The 22,448-nt window shown below is 47.2% G+C and overlaps 1 protein-coding gene across 1 annotated transcript in view; it reads right to left on the bottom strand.

Annotated features, from left to right (window-relative positions):
• Positions 1-12,151: 12,151 nt before the first annotated feature.
• The window catches only part of LOC147116321 (uncharacterized), a 140,274-nt gene continuing 129,977 nt past the window's right edge, over positions 12,152-22,448 (bottom strand). Inside the window, exon 6 of the mRNA XM_085992041.1 lies at positions 12,152-12,229. Within this exon, the coding sequence (XP_085848167.1) occupies positions 12,152-12,229 (78 nt within the window). The remainder of the gene's footprint in view (positions 12,230-22,448) is intronic.

The raw sequence follows: 22,448 nt of genomic DNA, 5'->3' as shown, positions 1-22,448 counted from the left end.
TTTGTCTCATCCCTCATTGTGTTTTTCTCTCTTCCCCCTCAGTTTGTGTTTTTCTCTCTTCCCCCTCAGTTTGTGTTTTTCTCTCTTCCCCCTCAGTTTGTGTTTTTCTCTCTTCCCCCTCAGTTTGTGTTTTTCTCTCTTCCCCCTCAGTTTGTGTTTTTCTCTCTCTCCACCTCGGTTTGTGTTTCTCTCTCTCTCTCCCCCAGTTTCTGTTTCTCTCTCCTCCAGTTTGTGTTGTTCGCTCTCTTCCCTCAGTTTGTGTTTTTCTCTCTCTCTCCCCCTCAGTTTGTGTTTCTATCTCTCCCCAGTTTGTGTATCTCCCTCAGTTTGTGTTTCTCTCTCTTCCCAGTTTGTTTTTCTCTCTCCCTCAGTTAGTGTTTCTCTCCCCCTCAGTTTGTGTTTCTCTCTCTCTCCCCAATTCCTGTTTCTCCCTCTCCCTCAGTTTGTGTTTCTCTCTCTTCCCTCAGTTTGTGTTTTTCTCTCTCCCCCTCAGTCTGTGTTTCTCTCTCTGCTAGTTTCTCTCTCTGTCCCTCAGTTTGTGTTTCTCCCTCAGTTTGTGTTTCACTCTCTCTCTCCCCCTCAGGTTGCGTTTTTCTCTCTCCCCCTCAGTCTGTGTCTTTCTCTCTCCCTCAGTGTGTTTCTTTCTCTCTCTCCCTCAGTTTGTGTTTTTCTCACACTCTCCCCAGTTTGTGTTTCTCTCTTTCTCAGTTTGTGTTTCTCTCTCCCCCCAGTTTGTGTTTCTCGCTCTCTCCCTCAGTTTGTTTCTCTCTCTCTCCCCCAGCTTGTGTTTCTCTCTGTCCACCTCGGTTTGTGTTTCTCTCTCTCTCTCTCCCCCAGTTTGTGTTTCTCTCTCCTCCAGTTTGTGTTGTTCGCTCTCTTCTCTCAGTTTGTGTTTTTCTCTCTCTCCCCCTCAATTTGTGTTTCTCTCTCTGGCAGTTTGTGTTTCTCTCTCCCCCTCAGTTTGTGTTTCTCTCCAGTTTGTGTTGTTCGCTCTCTTCCTGCATTTTTTGTTTTTCTCTCCCTCCCTCAGTTTGTGCTTTTCTCTCCCTCCCTCAGTTTGTGCTTTTCTCTCTCACCCTCAGTTGGTTTTTCTCTCGCTCTCCCTCCGTTTGTTTCTCTCTCTCCCCCTCAGTTTGTGTTTCTCTCTCTCCTCCAGTTTGTGTTGTTTGCTCTCTCCCCATTTGTTTTTCGCTCTCTTTCTCAGTTTGTGATTCTCTCTCTCTCCCTGTTTGTGTTCATCACTCTCCCTCAGTTTGTTTTTCTCTCTCTCCCCGTTTGTGTTATTCTCTCTCTCTCTGTTTGTGTTTCTCTCTCCCGCTCATTATTTTTCTTTCTCTCCCCCTCAGTTTGTTTCTCTCTCTCTCTCTCTCTCCTCCAGTTGGTGTTGTTCGCTCTATTCCCTCAGTTTCTGTTTTTCTCTCTCTCCCTCAGTTTGTGTTCCTCTCTCTCCTGTTTGTATTTCTCTCTCTCTCCCCGTTTGTTTTTCTCTCTCCCCCAGATTGTGTTTCTCTCTCACTCCCTCAGTTTGTGTTTTTCTCTCTCCCTCAGTTTGTGTTTTGCTCTCTTCCATCAGTTTGTGTTGCTGTCTCTTGCCTCAGTTTGTGCTTCTCTATCTTCCCCCAGTTTGTGCTTCTCTCTCTCCCCCAGATTGTGTTGCTCTCTCCCTCAGTTTGTTTTGTTCTCTCTTCCGTCAGTTTGTGTTGCTGTCTCTTGCCTCAGTTTGTGCTTCTCTATCTTCCCCCAGTTTGTGCTTCTCTCTCTCTCTCTCCCCCAGGTTATGTTTCTCTCTCTCCCGTTTGTGTTTCTCTCTCCCCCAGTTTGTGTTTCTCTCTCTCTCCAGTTTGTTTATCTCTCCCCCTCAGTTTGTTTCTCTCCCCCTCCATTTGTGTTTCTCTCTCTCCCAGTTTCTGTTTCTCTCCCGCCCTCAGTTTGTGTTTACCTCTCTTCCTCAGTTTGTTTCTCTCTCTCCCTCAGATTGCATTTTTCTCTCTCTATCCCTCAGTCTGTGTATCTCTCTCTGCCAGTTTGTGTTTCTGTCTCTCTCCCATTTGTGTTTCTCTTTCTCTCTTCCCTCAGTTTGTGTTTTTCTCACTCTCTCCCCAGTTTGTGTTTCTCTCTTTGTGTTTCGCTTTCTCTCTTCCCTCAGTTTGTGTTTTTCTCACTCTCCCCAGTTTGTGTTTCTCTCTATCCCTGTTTGTGTTTCTCTCTCTCCCTCAGTTTGTTTTTCTCTCTCCCCCTCAGTTTGTGTTTCTCACTCCATCAGTTTGTGTTTTTCACCCTCTCCCCCAGTTTCTGTTTCTCTCTCTCTCCCTCAGTTTGTGTTTCTCTCTCTCCCCCAGTTTGTGTTTCCACCTCTCTCCCCGCTTGTGTTGCTCTCTCCCCCAGCTTATAGTTCTCTCTCTCCACCTCGGTTTGTGTTTCTCTCTCTCTCTCCCCCAGTTTGTGTTCCTCTCTCTCTCCTCCAGTTTGTGTTGTTCACTCTCTTCCCTCAGTTTGTGTTTTTCTCTCCAGCTCAGTTTGTGTTTTTCACTCTCTCCCTCAGTTTGTGTTTCTCTCTCTCTCCCTCAGTTTGTGTTTCTCTCTCTCCCCCTCTTTGTTTCTCACTCTCACTCAGTTTGTTTTTCTCTCTCCCCCAGTTTGTGTTTCCACCTCTCTCCCCGTTTGTGTTGCTCTCCCCCAGTTTCTGTTTCTCTCTCTCTCCCTCAGTTTGTGTTTCTCTCTCTCCCCCAGTTTGTGTTTCCACCTCTCTCCCCCAGCTTATGTTTCTCTCTCTCCACCTCGGTTTGTGTTTCTCTCTCTCTCCCCCAGTTTGTGTTCCTCTCTCTCTCCTCCAGTTTGTGTTGTCGCTCTCTTCCCTCAGTTTTTGTTTCTCTCTCTCTCTTCAGTTCAGTTTGTGTTTTTCTCTCTCGTCCTCAGTTTGTTTCTCTCTCACTCCATCAGTTTGTGTTTTTCACTCTCTCCCTCAGTTTGTGTTTCTCTCTCTCTCCCTCAGTTTGTGTTTCTCTCTCTCCCCCTCTGTTTGTTTCTCACTCTCACTCAGTTTGTTTTTCTCTCTCCCTCAGTTTGTGTTTCTCTCTCCCCCCCTCTGTTTGTGTTTCTCTCTCTCACTCAGTTTGTTTTTCTCTCCCTCCCTCAGTTTGTTTCTCTCTCTCTCCTCCAGCTTGTGTTGTTCGCTCTCTCCCCCAGTTTGTTTTTCTCTCCCCCTCAGTGTTTCTCTCTCCCCCTCATTTTGTGTTTCTCTCTCTGCTCCAGTTTGTGTTGTTCGCTCTCTTCCTGCATTTTTTGTTTTTCTCTCCCTCCCTGAGTTTGTGCTTTTCTCTCCCTCCCTCAGTTTGTGCTTTTCTCTCTCTCCCTCAGTTGGTTTTTCTCTCTCTCTCCTTCCGTTTGTTTCTCTCTCTCCCCCTCAGTTTGTGTTTCTCTCTCTCCCCATTTGTGTTTCTCTCTCTCTGTTTGTTTTTCTCTCTCCCTCAGTTTGTTTCTCTCTCTCCTCCAGTTTGTGTTGTTCACTCTCTCCCCCTCAGTTTGTTTCTCTCTCTCCCTCAGTTTCTGTTTTGCTCTCTCTCCCAGTTTGTTTCTCTGTCCCGTTCATTTTTTTCTTTTTCTCCCCCTCAGTTTGTGTTTCTCTCTCTCCTCCAGTTTGTGTTGTTCGCTCTCTTCCCTCAGTTTGTTTCTCTCTCTCCCGCAGTTTGTGTTTTTCTCTCTCTCCCTCAGTTTGTGTTTTTCTCTCTCTTCCGTCAGTTTGTGTTGCTGTCTCTTACCTCAGTTTGTGCTTCTCTATGTTCCCCAGTTTGTGCTTCTCTCTCTTTCTCTGTGTTTCTCTCCCCAGTTTGTGTTGCTCTCTATCCCCCGTTAGTGTTTCTCTCTCTCCCCCCAGTTTGTTTCTCGTCCCTCATTGCGTTTTTCTCTCTCTTCCCCCTCAGTTTGTGTTTTTCTCTCTCTTCCCTCAGTTTGTGTTTTTCTCTCTGCCCCAGTTTGCGATTCTCTCTCTTTCCCCCCAGTTTGTGTATCTCCCTCCCACTCAGAATGTGTTTCTCTCTCTCCCCCTCAGTTTGTGTTTCACTCTCTCTCTCCCCCTCAGGTTGTGTTTTTCTCTCTCCCCCTCAGTCTGTGTCTTTCTCTCTCCCTCAGTGTGTGTTTCTTTCTCTCTCTCCCTCAGTTTGTGTTTTTCTCACTCTCCCCAGTTTGTTTTTCTCTCTCTCAGTTTGTGTTTCTCTCTCCCCCCAGTTTGTGTTTCTCGCTCTCTCCCTCAGTTTGTTTCTCTCTCTCTCCCCCAGCTTGTGTTTCTCTCTCTCTCTCCCCCAGGTTGTTTTTCTCTCTCTCCACCTCGGTTTGCGTTTCTCTCTCTCCCCCAAGTTTGTGTTTCTCTCTCCTCCAGTTTGTGTTGTTCGCTCTCTTCCCTCAGTTTGTATTTTTCTCTCTCTCTCCCCCTCAGTTTGTGTTTCTATCTCTCCCCAGTTTCTGTTTCTCCCTCAGTTTGTGTTTCTCTCTCTTCCCAGTTTGTTTTTCTCTCTCCCTCAGTTAGTGTTTCTCTCCCCCTCAGTTTGTGTTTCTCTCTCTCTCCCCAGTTCCTGTTTCTCCCTCTCCCTCAGTTTGTGTTTCTCTCTCTTCCCTCAGTTTGTGTTTTTCTCTCTCCCCCTCAGTCTGTGTTTCTCTCTCTGCTAGTTTGTGCTTTTCTCTCTCTGTCCCTCAGTTTGTGTCTCTCTCTCTCCCTCAGTTTGTGTTTCACTCTCTCTCCCCCTCAGGTTGCGTTTTTCTCTCTCCCCCTCAGTCTGTGTGTTTCTCTCTCCCTCAGTGTGTGTTTCTTTCTCTCTCTCCCTCAGTTTGTGTTTTTCTCACACTCTCCCCAGTTTGTTTCTCTCTTTCTCAGTTTGTGTTTCTCTCTCCCCCCAGTTTGTGTTTCTCACTCTCTCTCTCAGTTTGTTTCTCTCTCTCTCCACCTCGGTTTGTGTTTCTCTCTCTCTCCCCCAGGTTGTTTTTCTCTCTCTCCACCTCGGTTTGTGTTTTTCTCACTCTCTCCCCAGTTTGTGTTTCTCTCTTTGTGTTTCGCTTTCTCTCTTCCCTCAGTTTGTGTTTTTCTCACTCTCCCCAGTTTGTGTTTCTCTCTATCCCTGTTTGTGTTTCTCTCTCTCCCTCAGTTTGTTTTTCTCTCTCCCCCTCAGTTTGTGTTTCTCACTCCATCAGTTTGTGTTTTTCACCCTCTCCCCCAGTTTCTGTTTCTCTCTCTCTCCCTCAGTTTGTGTTTCTCTCTCTCCCCCAGTTTGTGTTTCCACCTCTCTCCCCGCTTGTGTTGCTCTCTCCCCCAGCTTATAGTTCTCTCTCTCCACCTCGGTTTGTGTTTCTCTCTCTCTCCCCCAGTTTGTGTTCCTCTCTCTCTCCTCCAGTTTGTGTTGTTCACTCTCTTCCCTCAGTTTGTGTTTTTCTCTCCAGCTCAGTTTGTGTTTTTCACTCTCTCCCTCAGTTTGTGTTTCTCTCTCTCTCCCTCAGTTTGTGTTTCTCTCTCTCCCCCTCTTTGTTTCTCACTCTCACTCAGTTTGTTTTTCTCTCTCCCCCAGTTTGTGTTTCCACCTCTCTCCCCGTTTGTGTTGCTCTCCCCCAGTTTCTGTTTCTCTCTCTCTCCCTCAGTTTGTGTTTCTCTCTCTCCCCCAGTTTGTGTTTCCACCTCTCTCCCCCAGCTTATGTTTCTCTCTCTCCACCTCGGTTTGTGTTTCTCTCTCTCTCCCCCAGTTTGTGTTCCTCTCTCTCTCCTCCAGTTTGTGTTGTCGCTCTCTTCCCTCAGTTTTTGTTTCTCTCTCTCTCTTCAGTTCAGTTTGTGTTTTTCTCTCTCGTCCTCAGTTTGTTTCTCTCTCACTCCATCAATTTGTGTTTTTCACTCTCTCCCTCAGTTTGTGTTTCTCTCTCTCTCCCTCAGTTTGTGTTTCTCTCTCTCCCCCTCTGTTTGTTTCTCACTCTCACTCAGTTTGTTTTTCTCTCTCCCTCAGTTTGTGTTTCTCTCTCCCCCCCTCTGTTTGTGTTTCTCTCTCTCACTCAGTTTGTTTTTCTCTCCCTCCCTCAGTTTGTTTCTCTCTCTCTCCTCCAGCTTGTGTTGTTCGCTCTCTCCCCCAGTTTGTTTTTCTCTCCCCCTCAGTGTTTCTCTCTCCCCCTCATTTTGTGTTTCTCTCTCTGCTCCAGTTTGTGTTGTTCGCTCTCTTCCTGCATTTTTTGTTTTTCTCTCCCTCCGAGTTTGTGCTTTTCTCTCCCTCCCTCAGTTTGTGCTTTTCTCTCTCTCCCTCAGTTGGTTTTTCTCTCTCTCTCCTTCCGTTTGTTTCTCTCTCTCCCCCTCAGTTTGTGTTTCTCTCTCTCCCCATTTGTGTTTCTCTCTCTCTGTTTGTTTTTCTCTCTCCCTCAGTTTGTTTCTCTCTCTCCTCCAGTTTGTGTTGTTCACTCTCTCCCCCTCAGTTTGTTTCTCTCTCTCCCTCAGTTTCTGTTTTGCTCTCTCTCCCAGTTTGTTTCTCTGTCCCGTTCATTTTTTTCTTTTTCTCCCCCTCAGTTTGTGTTTCTCTCTCTCCTCCAGTTTGTGTTGTTCGCTCTCTTCCCTCAGTTTGTTTCTCTCTCTCCCGCAGTTTGTGTTTTTCTCTCTCTCCCTCAGTTTGTGTTTTTCTCTCTCTTCCGTCAGTTTGTGTTGCTGTCTCTTACCTCAGTTTGTGCTTCTCTATGTTCCCCAGTTTGTGCTTCTCTCTCTTTCTCTGTGTTTCTCTCCCCAGTTTGTGTTGCTCTCTATCCCCCGTTAGTGTTTCTCTCTCTCCCCCCAGTTTGTTTCTCGTCCCTCATTGCGTTTTTCTCTCTCTTCCCCCTCAGTTTGTGTTTTTCTCTCTCTTCCCTCAGTTTGTGTTTTTCTCTCTGCCCCAGTTTGCGATTCTCTCTCTTTCCCCCCAGTTTGTGTATCTCCCTCCCACTCAGAATGTGTTTCTCTCTCTCCCCCTCAGTTTGTGTTTCACTCTCTCTCTCCCCCTCAGGTTGTGTTTTTCTCTCTCCCCCTCAGTCTGTGTCTTTCTCTCTCCCTCAGTGTGTGTTTCTTTCTCTCTCTCCCTCAGTTTGTGTTTTTCTCACTCTCCCCAGTTTGTGTTTCTCTCTCTCAGTTTGTGTTTCTCTCTCCCCCCAGTTTGTGTTTCTCGCTCTCTCCCTCAGTTTGTTTCTCTCTCTCTCCCCCAGCTTGTGTTTCTCTCTCTCTCTCCCCCAGGTTGTTTTTCTCTCTCTCCACCTCGGTTTGCGTTTCTCTCTCTCCCCCAAGTTTGTGTTTCTCTCTCCTCCAGTTTGTGTTGTTCGCTCTCTTCCCTCAGTTTGTATTTTTCTCTCTCTCTCCCCCTCAGTTTGTGTTTCTATCTCTCCCCAGTTTCTGTTTCTCCCTCAGTTTGTGTTTCTCTCTCTTCCCAGTTTGTTTTTCTCTCTCCCTCAGTTAGTGTTTCTCTCCCCCTCAGTTTGTGTTTCTCTCTCTCTCCCCAGTTCCTGTTTCTCCCTCTCCCTCAGTTTGTGTTTCTCTCTCTTCCCTCAGTTTGTGTTTTTCTCTCTCCCCCTCAGTCTGTGTTTCTCTCTCTGCTAGTTTGTGCTTTTCTCTCTCTGTCCCTCAGTTTGTGTCTCTCTCTCTCCCTCAGTTTGTGTTTCACTCTCTCTCCCCCTCAGGTTGCGTTTTTCTCTCTCCCCCTCAGTCTGTGTGTTTCTCTCTCCCTCAGTGTGTGTTTCTTTCTCTCTCTCCCTCAGTTTGTGTTTTTCTCACACTCTCCCCAGTTTGTTTCTCTCTTTCTCAGTTTGTGTTTCTCTCTCCCCCCAGTTTGTGTTTCTCACTCTCTCTCTCAGTTTGTTTCTCTCTCTCTCCACCTCGGTTTGTGTTTCTCTCTCTCTCCCCCAGTTTGTGTTTTTCTCTCCTCCAGTTGGTGATGTTCGCTCTATTCCCTCAGTTTCTGTTTTTCTCTCTCTCCCCAGTTTGTATTTCTCTCTCTCCCAGTTTGTTTTTCTCTCTCCCGCAGATTGTGTTTCTCTCTCACTCCCTCAGTTTGTGTTTTTCTCTCCCTCAGTTTGTGTTTTGCTCTCTTCCATCAGTTTGTGTTGCTGTCTCTTGCCTCAGTTTGTGCTTCTCTATCTTCCCCAAGTTTGTGCTTCTCTCTCTCCCCCAGATTGTGTTGCTCTCTCTCCCTCAGTTTGTGTTTTTTCTCTCTTCCGTCAGTTTGTGTTGCTGTCTCTTGCCTCAGTTTGTGCTTCTCTATCTTCCCCCAGTTTGTGTTTTTCTTTCCCCCCGTTTGTGTTTCTCTCTCTCCAGTTTGTTTCTCTCCCCCTCAGTTTGTTTCTCTCCCCCTCCATTTGTGTTTCTCTCTCCCAGTTTCTGTTTCTCTCCCGCCCTCAGTTTGTGTTTATCTCTCTTCCTCAGTTTGTGTTTTTCTCACACTCTCTCCCCAGTTTGTGTTTCTCTCTATCCCTCAGTTTGTGTTTCTCTCTCTCTCCCTCAGTTTGTGTTTCTCTCTCTCCCCGTCAGTTTGTGTTTCTCTCTCTCGCTCAGTTTGTGTTTTTCTCTCCCTCAGTTTGTGTTTCTCTCTCCCTCAGTTTGTGTTTCTCTCTCCCTCAGTTTGTTTCTCTCTCCCTCAGTTTGTTTCTCTCTCCCCCTCAGTTTGTGTTTTCTCTCTTTTTCTGTTTTTCTCTCTCTCCCTCAGTTTGTTTTTCTTTCTCTCCCTCAGTCTGTGTTTCACTCTCTGCCAGTTTGTGCTTTTTTCTCTGTCCCTCAGTTTGTGTTTGTCTCTCTCGCTCAGTTTGAGTGTCTCTCTCTCTCACTTTGTGTTTTTCTCTTTCCCCCAGTTTGTGTTTCTCTCTCCCTCAGTTTGTGTTTCACTTTCTCTCCTCCAGTTTGTGTTGTTCACTCTCGTCCCTCAGTTTGTGTTTTTCTCTCTCTTCCTCAGTTTGTGTTTTTCTCTCTCCCTCAGTTTGTGTTTTTCTCTCTCCGTTTGTGTTTTTCTCTCTCCCTCAGTTTGTGTTTTTCTCTCTCCTCCAGTTTGTGTTGTTCACTCTCTTCCCTCAGTTTCTGTTTCTCTCTCCCTCAGTTTGTGTTGCTCTCTCTCCCCAGTTCGTATTTCGCTCTCTCTCCTAGTTTGTGATTCTCTCTTCCCATTTGTTTCTCTCCCTCAGATTGTTTTTCTTTCTCCCTCAGTTTGTGTTTCTGTCTCTCCCTCAGTTTGTTTTTCTCTCTCTTCCGTCAGTTTGTTTTTCTCTCTTCCGTCAGTTTGTGCTTCTCTATCTTCCCCGTTTGTGCTTCTCTCACTCGCTCAGTTTGAGTTCCTCGCTCCGTTTATGTTTTTCTCTCTTTCCTCAGTTTGTGCTTCTCTATCTTCCCCCAGTTTGTGCTTCTCTCTCTCGGTCAGTTTGTGTTTCTCTCTCTCTCCCCAGTTTGTATTTCTCTCCCCCTCAGTTTGTGTTTTTCTCTCCCTCCTGTTTCTGTTTCGCTCTCCCTCAGTTTGTTTCTCTCTTCCCCCAGTTTGTGTTTTTCTCTCTTCCATTTGTGTTTCTCTCTTTCCCTTGTTTGTTTTGCTCTCTCACGCTCAGTTTGTTTCTCTCTCTTCCTCAGTTTGTGTTTTTCTCTGTTTGTGTTTTTCTCTCTCCCTCAGTTTGTTTTTCTCACTCCCCAGTGTGTGTTTCTCTTTCCCATTTGTGTTTTGCTCTCTCTTCCGTTTGTTTCTCTCTCTCCATCAGTTTCTGCTTCTCTCTCCCTCAGGTTGTGTTTCTCTCTCCCTCATTTTCTGTTTCTCTCTCCCACATCAGTTTGTGTTTCTCTCTCCCTCAGTTTGTGTTTCTCTCTCTCCCCCTCGTTTTGTGTTTCTTTCTCTCTCGCTCAGTTTGTTTTTCTCTCACTTCCTCAGTTGTTGTTTCTCTCTTCTCTCTTCCCTCAGTTTGTGCTTCTCTCTCTCAGTTCGTGTTTTTCTCTCTCTGCCTCAGTTTGTGTTTCTCTCTCTCCCAGTTTGTGTTTTTCTCTCTCTCCCCAAGTTTGTGTTTCTCTCGCCCCCTCTGTTTGTGTTTCTCTCTCGCCCCAGTTTGTTTCTCTCTCTCCCTCATTTTGTGTTTCTCACATCAGTTTGTATTTCTCTCTCTCTCCCTCAGTTTGTGTTTCTCTCTCTCCCCCTCGGTTTGTTTCTTTCTCTCTCGCTCAGTTTGTGTTTTTTTCTCTCTCCCTCAGTTGTTGTTTCTCTCTCTCTTCCCTCAGTTTGTGTTTTTTTCTCTCTCCCTCAGTTGGTGTTTTTCTCTCTCTCTCCCTCAGTTTGTGTTTCTCTCTCTCCCCCCCTCGGTTTGTGTTTCTCTCTCTCTTGCTCAGTTTATGTTTTTCTCTCTCGCTTAGTTTGTATTTCTCTCTCCTCCTCAGTTTGTGTTTCTCTCTCTCCTCCAGTTTGTGTTGTTCGCTCTCTCCCCCTCAGTTTGTGTTTTTCTCTCTCTCCCTCAGTGTGTTTCTCTCTCTCCCTCAGTTTCGGTTTTGCTCTCTCTCCCAGTTTGTGTTTCTCTGTCCCGTTCATTTTTTTCTTTTTCTCCCCCTCAGTTTGTTTCTCTCTCTCCTCCAGTTTGTGTTGTTCGCTCTCTTCCCTCAGTTTGTTTCTCTCTCTCCCAGTTTGTGTTTTTCTCTCTCCCTCAGTTTGTGTTCCTCTCTCTCCCCAGTTTGTATTTCTCTCTCTCTCTCCCAGTTTGTTTTTCTCTCTCCCCCAGATTGTGTTTCTCTCTCACTCCCTCAGTTTGTGTTTTTCCCTCTCCCTCAGTTTGTGTTTTGCTCTCTTCCGTCAGTTTGTGTTGCTGTCTCTTGCCTCAGTTTGTGCTTCTCTATCTTCCCCCAGTTCGTGCTTCTCTCTCTCTCCCCCAGATTGTGTTTCTCTCTCCCCAGTTTGTGTTTCTCTCTCTCTCCCTCAGTTTGTGTTTTTCTCTCTCCCTCCCAGTTTGTATTTCGCTCTTTCTCCCAGTTTGTGATTCTCTCCCCCAGTTTGTTTCTCTCTCTCTCTCCCTCAGTTTGTTTTTCTCTCTCCCTCAGTTTGTCTTTCTCCCTCAGTATGTGTTTCTCTCTCTCCCTCAGTTTGTGTCTCTCTCCTTCAGTTTGTGTTTTTCTCTCTCTTCCGTCAGTTTGTGCTTCTCTATCTTCCCCCAGTTTGTGCTTCTCTCTCTCGCTCAGTTTGTGTTCCTCTCGCTCTCCCTCAGTTTGTGTTTTTCTCTCTTGCCTGTTTGTGCTTCTCTATCTTCCCCGTTTGTACTTCTCTCTCTCGCTCAGTTTGTGTTTCTCTCTCCCCAGTTTGTGTTTCTCTCTCCCCGTTTGTTTCTCTCTCTCCCTCCCGTTTGTTTCACTCTCCCTCAGTTTGTGTTTCTCTCTTTCCCTTGTTTGTTTTGCTCTCTCACCCTCAGTTTGTGTTTTTCTCTCACTCACTCCCCAGTGTGTTTCTCTCTTTCCCCCATTTGTGTTTTGCTCTCACCCTCAGTTTGTGTTTTTCTCTCTTCCTCAGTTTGTGTTTCTCTCTCTCTCTGTTTGTGTTTTTCTCTCTCCCTCAGTTTGTGTTTTTCTCACTCCCCAGTGTGTGTTTCTCTTTCCCCTATTTGTGTTTTGCTCTCTCTTCCCTCAGTTTGTGTTTCTCTCTCTTCTTCAGTTTGTGCTCCTCTCTTGCTCAGTTTGTGTTCCTCTCTCTCTCTCTCTCTCTCCCTCAGTTTGTGTTTCTCTCTCTCCCTCAGTTTGTGTTTCTCTCTCTCTCCCTCATTTTGTGTTTCTCTCTCACATCAGTTTGTGTTTCTCTCTCTCTCCCTCAGTTTGTGTTTCTCTCTCTCCCTCAGTTTGTGTTTCTCTCTCTCTCCCTCATTTTGTGTTTCTCTCTCACACATCAGTTTGTGTTTCTCTCTCTCTCCCTCAGTTTGTGTTTTTCTCTCTCTCCCAGTTTGTGTTTCCCTCTCTCCCCCTCAGTTTATGTTTCCCTCTCTCAGGCAATTTCTGTTGGCCCCGATGCCGTCATCCTCGGATGCGGTAAGGAAGCGGTGTGTTCTGAACAGCGGTGAGACCAGCAAGGCTCAGAAAACGCCGTTTGGTTGCAGGCCACAACATTGGGTTATTGTGCATGTGCTTGGGCGACCAATCGCCCTTTCCGGTGTATTCCCGCCCAAAACAGGAGCATTGGGAACCCTAGGTTGTGAGGTCATCAATACTCAAATTCCCCACTTCAATTGTAAAGTGGGGTGAAACAGGGCTCCTCGCCTGACCCTATAACAACACAAAAATTAATTACTGAAAATCTACTGATTTAGGATTTACATTATACACAGAAACATTTCAATGATGTTCATTTCTGAGGTGATGGTGAGCAGTGCAGGTTTTGTCATTGTAACTAATAGTTTTTATGGGGTTGAAATTCTGGGAGGCCGCCTTGCTGCCTGAAGTGTGGTGAACCACAACTCCAAGTCACCCATGAAGCTTTCTGTAGACCCTGTCCCAAATTGCGGTGATGGGGTCATTAACACAGAAAAGCACATCAGTGACGCCCACCCCAGTCCGGCCCAGAAAGTCAGAGTGACACCATGCCCAGACACAGGTGTAGAAATACGGGTGCACCCATTTTCGGGAACATGGGGGGTGCAGGGTGCATGGCCTGCTTCCTAATGGTGAGGCCCGAGGCGCCCCCGATTTTCAGCCTCAGGCCTCATTACCAAGGACGCAACAGTCACCTGGTGAAGAGCAGACCAAGTTCAGGCTGTCGGTCAAGTCACATAAATCCTCAGGTAAGTGAAGCCATGGGTCGGGTCGGGTCAGAGGGCTCAGGGCGGGGGGGGAGACAGGAGGACGGTGAGAATTGGGGGCTGGCAGAGGAGGCCGGGAAGGAAGGATCGGAGGCCGGCGGCCAGAGGATTGAGGGTTAGAATCAGAGGCTGTGGAGGGGGGTGTGGGAGGCGGTCAGGAGTGGCAGTAATCGAGGGTGAAGGAGCATTGGCGATTTTTTTTGGTAAATGCTGGGCCAGGAGGAGTACTCATGTTCCTCCAGGCTCCATATTCAGGTAAGTAAATTTGAAAAGGTTACCTTGAAGTGTCACAAGAGGTCCCAAGGTCCGGTTTTAATGAGCGCAGCCAACTGCCTCAGGGCAAACTATTCTTGAAGTGAGGGCATATGGCAAAGGGCCTAAAACCTGTTTCAGGCGTGGACCCTGAATGCCATGAGCTGGGGAACTATAACTATTAGGTTAGTAAATAACTTAACTAAATAAACTAATTAATATAACTATAAATAATCATTTGATTAAAAACTTTAACTAATTAAGTAAGCAAATAAATAAAAAAACTAGAGATGGCAGGGCAGGCTGTGTGTTGGGGCTGTAGTACGTGGGAGTTTGTGAACAGCGAGACTGTCCCCGATTCCCACATCGGCAGGAACTGTCTCTGCCTTCAGTCACTCTGGCTCAGAGTCACTGAGCTGGAGTGCGAGTTAGAGACACTCCGAAACATAAGGGAGGGGGAGGAATTTCTGGATAGTTTTATTCAGAATACAGTCACACCTAGAGGAAAGCACAGGTTCAGGGAAAGGAGGGTGTGACTGTTAGGGAGCCACGTAGCAGAGTCTTAGGAGAGGTTAAGAAGGAGGTCCCACAGACACTGGTTCTGTCCAACAGGTACGATGTACTCGCTACCTGTGAGGACAAGGAGAAAGACAGGGGGGAGAACAGCCACAATGCAGACCAAGGCACCGTGGCTCAGGAGGCTGTCCAAGAGGGGGGGTGGAAGAGCAGAATAGAAATGTCCTGCTGAAGGAGTATCAGGAGTTAGGAGCGAAATTAAAAAGCAGGACTTCAAGGGTAATAATCTCTGGATTATTTCCTGAGCCACGTGCAAATTGGCATAGAAGCAGACAGATCAGGAGAATTAACACGTGGCTAAAGGGCTGGAGTGGGAAAGAGGGGTTCCTTTTCATGGGACACCGGCACCAGTACTGGGACAGGAAGGAGCTGTACCGATGGAACAGGCTCCATCTGAACTGGGGTGGGAACCGTGTCCTAGCTGAAAAGGTAAATAGGGAGATGGCAAAGGCTTTAAACTAGTAGGGGTGGGGGGCGGTGGAGGGATCTACAAGAAATGAAACCAGCCTAAATATAAACAAAAAACAGGAAAGCAGACCATAGGAAAGAATAAAGGGAGGACATTGATGGCCAGGGAATAAATAGAGTTAAAGAACAGGAGTGTGAAAAGATGGTTGACACTAAAGCAAGAGGAACTGCTATTAAAACTTAGATAAACTGTCTGTACAGCAATGTACACAGTGTCCGTAATAAAACAGGGGAGCTGGAGGCAATCTTGCATTGCGAGGAACCTGACATAGTGGGGATTACGGAGACATGGGCCTGAATTTTCCCCAGGTAGGTGGGTTGGGGCCGGGGGGCCTACGTGGCTGGCGGGAAACGAGGCCGGGTTTCCCGCAGGCCCTGCCGACTTTAATGGCAGGGCCTGATTTAAATGTGAGGCCTCGGATTCCCACCTGCAGCCAGCCAGCTTGAGAGATCTCAGAACAAGGGGTCAGTCCGGCGGAGGGATCGCGGCAGGAGGATCGGCAATTGGCAGGGTCGGGGATCGGGACAGCGGAAGGGTGGAGACAGCATCGGCAGGGGTCGGGGATCGGGAGGGGGGTGGAGACAGAATCGGCAGGGTCGGGGATGGGGTTGGGGTGGAGACAACATCGGCAGGGGTCAGGGATCGGGGGGGGGGAATGGAGACAGTATCGGCAGGGGTCGGGGATCGGGAGGGGGGGTGGAGACAGCATCGGCAGGGTCGGGGATAGGGGGTGGGGTGGAGACAGCATCGACAGGTGTCAGGGATCGGGGGGGAATGGAGACAGTATCGGCAGGGGTCGGGGATCGGGGGGGAATGGAGACAGTATCGGCAGGGGTCGGGGATCGGGAGGGGGTGGAGACAGCATCGGCAGGGTCGGGGATCGGGGGGGGAATGGAGACAGTATCGGCAGGGGTCGGGGATCGGGGGGGAATGGAAACAGTATCGGCAGGGGTCGGGGATCGGGAGGGGGTGGACACAGCATCGGCAGGGTCGGGGATAGGGGGTGGGGTGGAGACAGCGTCGACAGGGGTCAGGGATCGGGGGGGAATGGAGTCAGCATCGGCAGGGGTCAGGGATCGGGAGGGGGGGTGGAGACAGAATCGGCAGGGTCAGGGATAGGGGGTGGGGTGGAGACAGCATCGACGGGTCAGGGATCGGGGGGGAATGGCGACAGTATCGGCAGGGGTCGGGGATCGGGGGGGAATGGAGACAGTATCGGCAAGGGTCAGGGATCGGGAGGGGGTGGAGACAGCATCGACAGGGGTCAGGGATCGGGGGGGAATGGAGACAGCATCGGCAAGGGTCGGGGATCAGGAGGGGGGGTAGGGTCGGGGATCGCAGAGGTGGAGTCGGCCAGGGATCGGCGGGGTTGGTGGGGCAGGGAAGGGAGGATCATGGCCGGCCTCATCATCATCGTTGTGGGACGGGGGGAGGCCTGGGAAGGTGATCGGAGGTCAAGTGGGGTTCTCTGATCGTGGGAGGTGGGTATGGTCGGGGCCCTGGATCCAGTGGGTTTACTCTGGGTACTCCGGTTTCCTCCCACAGTCCAAAGATGTGCGGGTTAGGTTGATTGGCTATGATAAATTGACCCTTAGTGTTAGGGGGATTAAATACGTGGGGATAGGGTGGGATATGTGTTGGTGTCGGGGTTACGGGGATCAGGTGGGATATGTGTCGGTGCAGGCTTGATGGGCCGAAATGGCCTCTATCTGCACTGTGGGGTTTCTGTGATTCTGAGGTAGATATAAAGCCACTTACCTCCTGGATGCAACAGTCCCCACCTCTGTTTAACTGCCGGGTTTCACGGATTGTGTGAAACCCGTCCCCATGATGTTAAACACAAAATGGAGGGGAGAAAGAGGCTTCCAGCCTCATTACAATATTTAAATTGAGGTAACGCCCCCTGGGAGCGGGTTGGTCGCCCGCCCCTCCTCCATCAATACCGGAAATGGGCGGGATCAGGTCGGGAATCTCATTCTTAACAATTTAACTGACCCACGCTTCAAACCCACCTGTTCTTTTAGGGGAAAATTCCGGCCATGGCAACAGAAAAATCAGGACTGGGAATTAAACATTGCAGGGTATAATAGCAAAATACTGCAGATGTTGGAAATCCGAAATAACAACAGAAAATGCTGGAAAAACTCAGCAGGTCAGGCAACATCCGTGGAGAGAAATTTGAGTTGACGTTTCGGGTCGAACCCTTCTTCAAAACTTGCCCTGCCAGTATACTTCACACCTAATCTCAGCCTATTACCATCTCGTCTAGCTTCGAATACCTTTTATTGTCTCTTTTACTTCTTTTGTTTCTTTTAATTCTTTTGTCCGATCGCAGCCCTGCCTTCGATCTATTTTCTTTTCTTTCCAGTTTTGAAGAAGGGTTCGACCCGAAATGTCAACTCAAATTTCTCTCCACGGATGTTGCCTGACCTGCTGAGTTTTTCCAGCATTTTCTGTTGTTATTGCAGGGTATAACATGCTTAGAAAAGATAGAGAGGGAAAAAGGGGAGGTGGAGGAGCTGTACTGATTAGGGTTAACACAATGGCAGTAAAAAAATGTGACGCAGCTATCAGCGAGACAAAAGTAGAATCCAACGTGGATAGAGATAAAAGATAATAAAGGATCAAACACACTAATAGGGCTAGTCTACAGACCACCTAATAGTGGAAGAAGAAATATGCAACAAATTAGGGAAATGAGTAAAAAAAATAGAATAATAATCATGGGGGATTTCAACTACCCCAATATTAATAGGACAGAAGATGTAGGTGAAGGAGATAAGGGAATGGAGTTCCTACAATGTGTACAGGATTCCTTTCTAACCCAATATGTAAAAAGCCCAACATGGAAGGATTCGCAATTGGAGCAAGTAATGGGGAATGAACTAGAGCAGATAAGAGAAGTAAAAGTAGGGGAACATCTAGGCAATAGTGACCATAATATAATACGCTTTCAGATGATAATTGAGAAGGATACCAGGGAGATAGAACAGGTGGACATGACATCAGATGATGAGATTAGTAATGAAATAACTGCATTTAAAATAAAAAGAGGAGATACATTAAATAAACTAATCAAACTCAAAGAGGATAAAACCCTTGGTCTGGACGGATTATATACGTGCATTTTAAAAGAATCTTGGGAAGAGATAACAGGCATTACTACACATATTTAATAATTTATTAGAAAAAGGTGTAGTGCCAGAGGACTGGCGGATAGCTAACGTAATATCTATATTTAAGAAGACAGATAGAACATGTCAAGGGAACTATAGACCAGTCAACTTAACATTGGTGGTAGGAAAAATAATGGAATCCCTACTAAAGGAGAAAATAGGAGAACATCTAGAAACCAAAAATATAATAATGAATAGTCAGCATGGATTTCAAAAGGGAAAGTCTTGCTTGACCAACTTCATTGAATTTTTTGAAGAGTTAACAGAGAGAGTAGACAAGGGTAATGCAATAGATGTAATCTATCTAGATTTTCAAAAGGCCTGCGATAAGGTACCACATAATAGACTAATGAATAAGGTCAGAGAATGCGGCGTCAGGGGACAAGTAGCAGAATGATTAGCTAGCTGGCTTCAAGACAGAAAACAGAGAGTAGGGGTAAAAGATGGGTAGCTATTCAGAGTGGCAGAAGGTGGGAAGTGGTGTTCCACAAGGATCACTGCTGGGACCACTGTTATTCACAATTTATATTAACGATTTAGACTCTGGAATCAAAAACAACATTTCTAAATTTGCAAATGACAATAAATTTGAGGGGGGGAGGTGTCAATACTGAGGAGGGCTTCAACAAATTACAGGAAGACATTAATAAACTTGAAGAATGGCCATATAATTGGCAAATGAATTTCAACACAGATAAATGTGAGGTATTACATTTTGGTAGGAAGAATAGGGAGGTCACTTATAACTTGGAGGGTGTGAGTCCAGATGGAGTAGAGGAGCAAAGGCATCTCGGAGTACAAATGTACAAATCACTAAAAGTAGTGACACAGGTTAACAAGGCCATTAAAAAAAAGCAAACCAAGCACTAGGGTTTATTTCCAAAGAGACAGAATTGAAAAGTAGAAAAGTTATGCTAAACTTGTATCGAACCTTGGTTAGACCACACTTAGAGTATTGCATACAGTTCTGGTCGCCATATTATAAAAAGGATATAGAGGCACTGGAGAGGGTGCAGAGAAGATTTACAAGGATGATACCAGAAATGCGAGCATATACTTATCAGGAAAGGATGAACAGGCTGGGTCTCTTTTCTCTGGAAAGAGAAGGCTGAGGTGTGACCGAATAGAGGTCTTTAAAATTATGAAAGGTTTTGATAGAGTAGATACAGAGAGAGTGTTTCCACTTGTGGGGAAGAGCATAACTAGAGGCCATCAATATAAGATAGCCACCAAGAAATCAAATGGGGAATTCAGAAGAAACTTCTTTACCCAGAATGGTGAGAATGTGGAATTCGCTACCACAGGGAGTGGTTGAAGCGAATAGTATCGATGCACTTAAGGGGCGGTTAGATAAGCATATGAGGGAGAAGGGAATAGAGGGTTATGCTGATAGAGTTAGATGAGGAAAGATGGAAGGATGCTCCAGTGAAGCATAAACTCCGGCATGGACTGGTTGGGCCGAATGGCCTGTTTCTGTGCTGTATATCCTATGTAATCCTATGTAATATAGCTGGGGCCGCACTTGTTGCCTGCTATATCGGGGGCTTAGTGGCCAAAAAACAAGTGCTGCATGGCCAAATTTACAGGCCAGAGCGGCCTGACTCTAACTCCTGAAGGAGGTGTCTGGCCATCTCTGGAAGGTGATCAATCCCCAATCTCATCCATTACCTACTTCCCTACTATATTTTGGATGAGCAGAAGATCGCCCTCTCAGCCAGAATTGGGTCAGGTTAGGAGAGGTAATGCTGTCCCTCGCTGGGTTAGCGCTACTGGGAGGGGTGAAAGTGCAGGGCTTTTGCAGCCTTTAAAAGGCAGCAACTAATTAGAGGTGACATCAGTTTTTGAGCGGCAGGAACACAACTACTAGAATGTCTCAAGGAACGACAGCCTTGCATGAGGTCAGCAGCAGTGAGGGCTCCCAGACTGTCTGATGATTCCGTGGCGGTGTAGCTGGCTAACAAGGGATCGAGTGTTGAGCACCGAGGGCAGTGAGCCCCATAAGAGACTGGTTCAGGCAGTATGAACAAGGTTGCTGAGGCAGTCAGTGAAACCTTCACCAATCCAAGAACTGCCATACAGTGCACATGGAGTGCTACAAAAACCACTTACCTGCTTGATCCGGCTGCTCCCGTCTCCATTTCGCTGCTGGGTTTCCCGAGCCCTGGGAAACCCGGCCAGCAACCGTTCAATTTTAATCAGACTTCCAACTGCGCTGTGGGAGCCTGATTTAAATATTATAATGATGAAGTATCCCACCTCTCCAAGACAGGACACAGACACGCCTCGCAACCCACTGCTGTAAAAATAGCGGCAGGTGTTTACGCAGCAGGTTGGGGTCGTGTTTCGGGAAGTGACAATTTTTACCCCGGACCCGCTCCCGCCCATCGCTGGGGATTAATATCGACCCCTTTGTTTCTCTGGTTCCAGTGGGAAGGATGTGAAGTGCACAATCAATGATCTTAATGCAATAGCGAGCTGCAGCCTGACTAATGTGCCGAAGATTACCAGATGCTGCTTGAAAAGATCCAATTGAAAAGGAACTCAAGGGAGTGGTGACTTGCACTGATACAGACAATGCTGTTATCCTGCTGGAAGTGGGCTCCAGCTCTTCAGCCAGCAATTGACACATTGGGCAGGATTTTCATTGGGCCGTGGAGGCGGGATTGGAGGCATGCGGGGGGTTAAAATCCCGAAATTGGGAGGCATGAACCCATCCCGCCTCCATGCCAGTTTCAAAGGAGGCGGGTACCCGACCCGCACTGGGACCCGCCTCCCCGAGGCGGGAAGGGGTTTAGTGCCAATTAACTGCCTGTTAACAGGTAGTTAACAGGCAGTTTTTAGCCTAATCCCTATTTTCATTGGTGAAATGTGGGATTCCCGATGGCTCCAAACCATGCCAAGTTAGCGAGGCGGGCCATCGGGATGAAGGGCTTGGAGGGTTCGAGATGTCCAGTGTTCAGGTGAGTGATGGGTGCATGAGTGAAGAGGTAAGTGTGTTTGGTGTGTGTAAAGTGTTTAAAGAAGTTTTACTTACATGTACTTACCTTTACAGCCTTCCTTCCTTCCTTCAGATCTCGGGAGTCCCTCATCTCACCGGCACAGAAAGCAGAATGGCCGCGATCTGTCAAAAATTGCAGCATTCAGCTTTCTGTTCCGAGGAGATCTCTAAATCAACCTGAGAGGAAGGAATTAACCTGGAGTACAGATTGTTAGTGTTTGACAGCTTCAAACGCTGATATTTCATCTGTCAAAAGGTCTTGACGTCACCTGTTGCCGGGTGGCCCTTAATTGGCCTGCTGAGCCCGCTGGGCAGGCTCAACAAGGTCAATCAAGTCAAAATCACGTGGGTTGGCTAGAACCCGATGGAGGCGGGACTACAACCCTGAAAGTTGTAGTTCCGCCTCCTACCCGCCTCCTCAATGAAAATCCAGCCCATTGTCTGCACTGAGGGGAAGCAGAGCCTTCTGAAGCAGTGACATGCAGAGCAATCTAAGTGATATTTCTTAGTCTGTAAATGCAGTGTGTGTAGGGAGCAAGTGCCTTCGGTGATGCCTCATTCTAAGATGAATTGAGCCTCTTCCATCTCCTCATCCTCCCCTTCTTCAGAATCTCGGAATAGAGGGATTCCCATTGGGAAATTAATGTCTGCAGTGCAAAGCATTGCATAGGAATTACTGGACGTAATAAAGACCGAGGTCCATCTCGTTCACCATCTCCCACCCTGGTGGTCACATGATACACCATTAATGGAGCTGTTGACTAATCACAGCAATCAATCTCTATCAATTAGTCTCCAACAGACCCAGACATGATGTGAGGAAACCCCAGTGGTGGAGAGCTTTGGGAACCATCGGTCCAAAGTCGCACGTTCCTTCCAAGCGTGCGACACTAACCGCATGTCAAGTTTCAGATTATTCATATACTGTATCCCAGAATGTTCTGCAGAGCTGACAAAACAGGGCAGTAAAAGACTCTCGAGCACCAAACAACAAAAATTGATATGCAGGAAAATTAAACCAACCGTGAGACCCAAAAAACAAAATGGCCTCCTCAATGTGGTATCCGCCTTAGGGATGGTATTCTGGAGCTGCTACCGCCACTTATATAATGCTGGTAATCATTTGGGTTGGAATTTGGGGCAAATGGTGAAGGACTAGAGTCATGTGTAGGCTGGGTCGGGTAGGCATGGCAATTTCTCTTCCCTGAAGGACATTAGTGAACATTAGAGAACCAGGTGGCCTTTTACAACAATCTGGCAGCTTTCATGGTCCTTTTCTGATGCCAGCCCACAAATACCAGATATATTAAAATCACAATTTGCCATGGTGGGCTTTGAACTCACTTTAGTTTCACTGGTAGACTTGATGCTGTAGCATTTACTGCCCCGTTTTAATTAACTTTTCACCCCCAAAACTGCTGGAAAATGGGCAGTAAATTAAAGGATATTCCTTTGTGAAATTTGTCCATTTCAAGGTGAAATATGTTGCTGGTGGAAAAGATCAATATTCCACTTTGGTACTCAGTCAGTTTGAAGATCTTCCAGCTCAAATGTTCAAGCTCAGACCCCATGGGTTCCACCGCCTTTGGCCTCAATTTTAACACCACCCCCCTCGATGGACGGGAAAGGGTCGGTGGAGGGAGGTTGAAATATCGGAATCGAGCAACCCGATAGCATTCCCGGCCACCGTAATATTTACGCTGCGATTCAGTCCCTAGATGAGGCTCCCGCTAAAAGCAGGTGGGACTACTTAACGTGCAAACTCCACAAATAAACACTAAAGCCTGCACATCTGCCGATGCACTTTATTATGGTCATATTTATGCTAATATATATGTACAAATGTATGTTGAAATGTTAAGTGTCCTAATCCAAATTGTACACTCTCGGGAGCCGCAAGCCTACATTTCGTTGTACTGCACTTGTGCACTAACAATGACAATAAAAGTTGATTTGATTTGATTTGAAAAGACATGGCTGATGATGTAATCGCCGCCGTGCCTTATTTTAACCTCACCACAGGGGGAGTCCTTCACTGTCTGACGCCCAGCCGCAGCAACACAGCAGGAGGAGCCCACTGGACAAAAGAGGCCCAGGTAAGTTTTAGAACTTTGGCTGGTTTGAAGCTCCTTGTGGGTCAGGAGGAGGAGGAGTGCTAACCCCAGGCCGCACAAGGAAGCCTTCAGCCTCCCCAGCCCCAACGTTACCTCTCCCG

The sequence above is a fragment of the Somniosus microcephalus genome, chromosome 6 (assembly GCF_052327205.1).
Source record: "Somniosus microcephalus isolate GS21.2 chromosome 6, FLI_Smic_1.0, whole genome shotgun sequence".
Lineage (NCBI taxonomy): Eukaryota > Metazoa > Chordata > Chondrichthyes > Squaliformes > Somniosidae > Somniosus > Somniosus microcephalus.
Note: the sequence above shows the minus strand (reverse complement) of the source record. Positions and strands in the feature narration are given on the sequence as shown.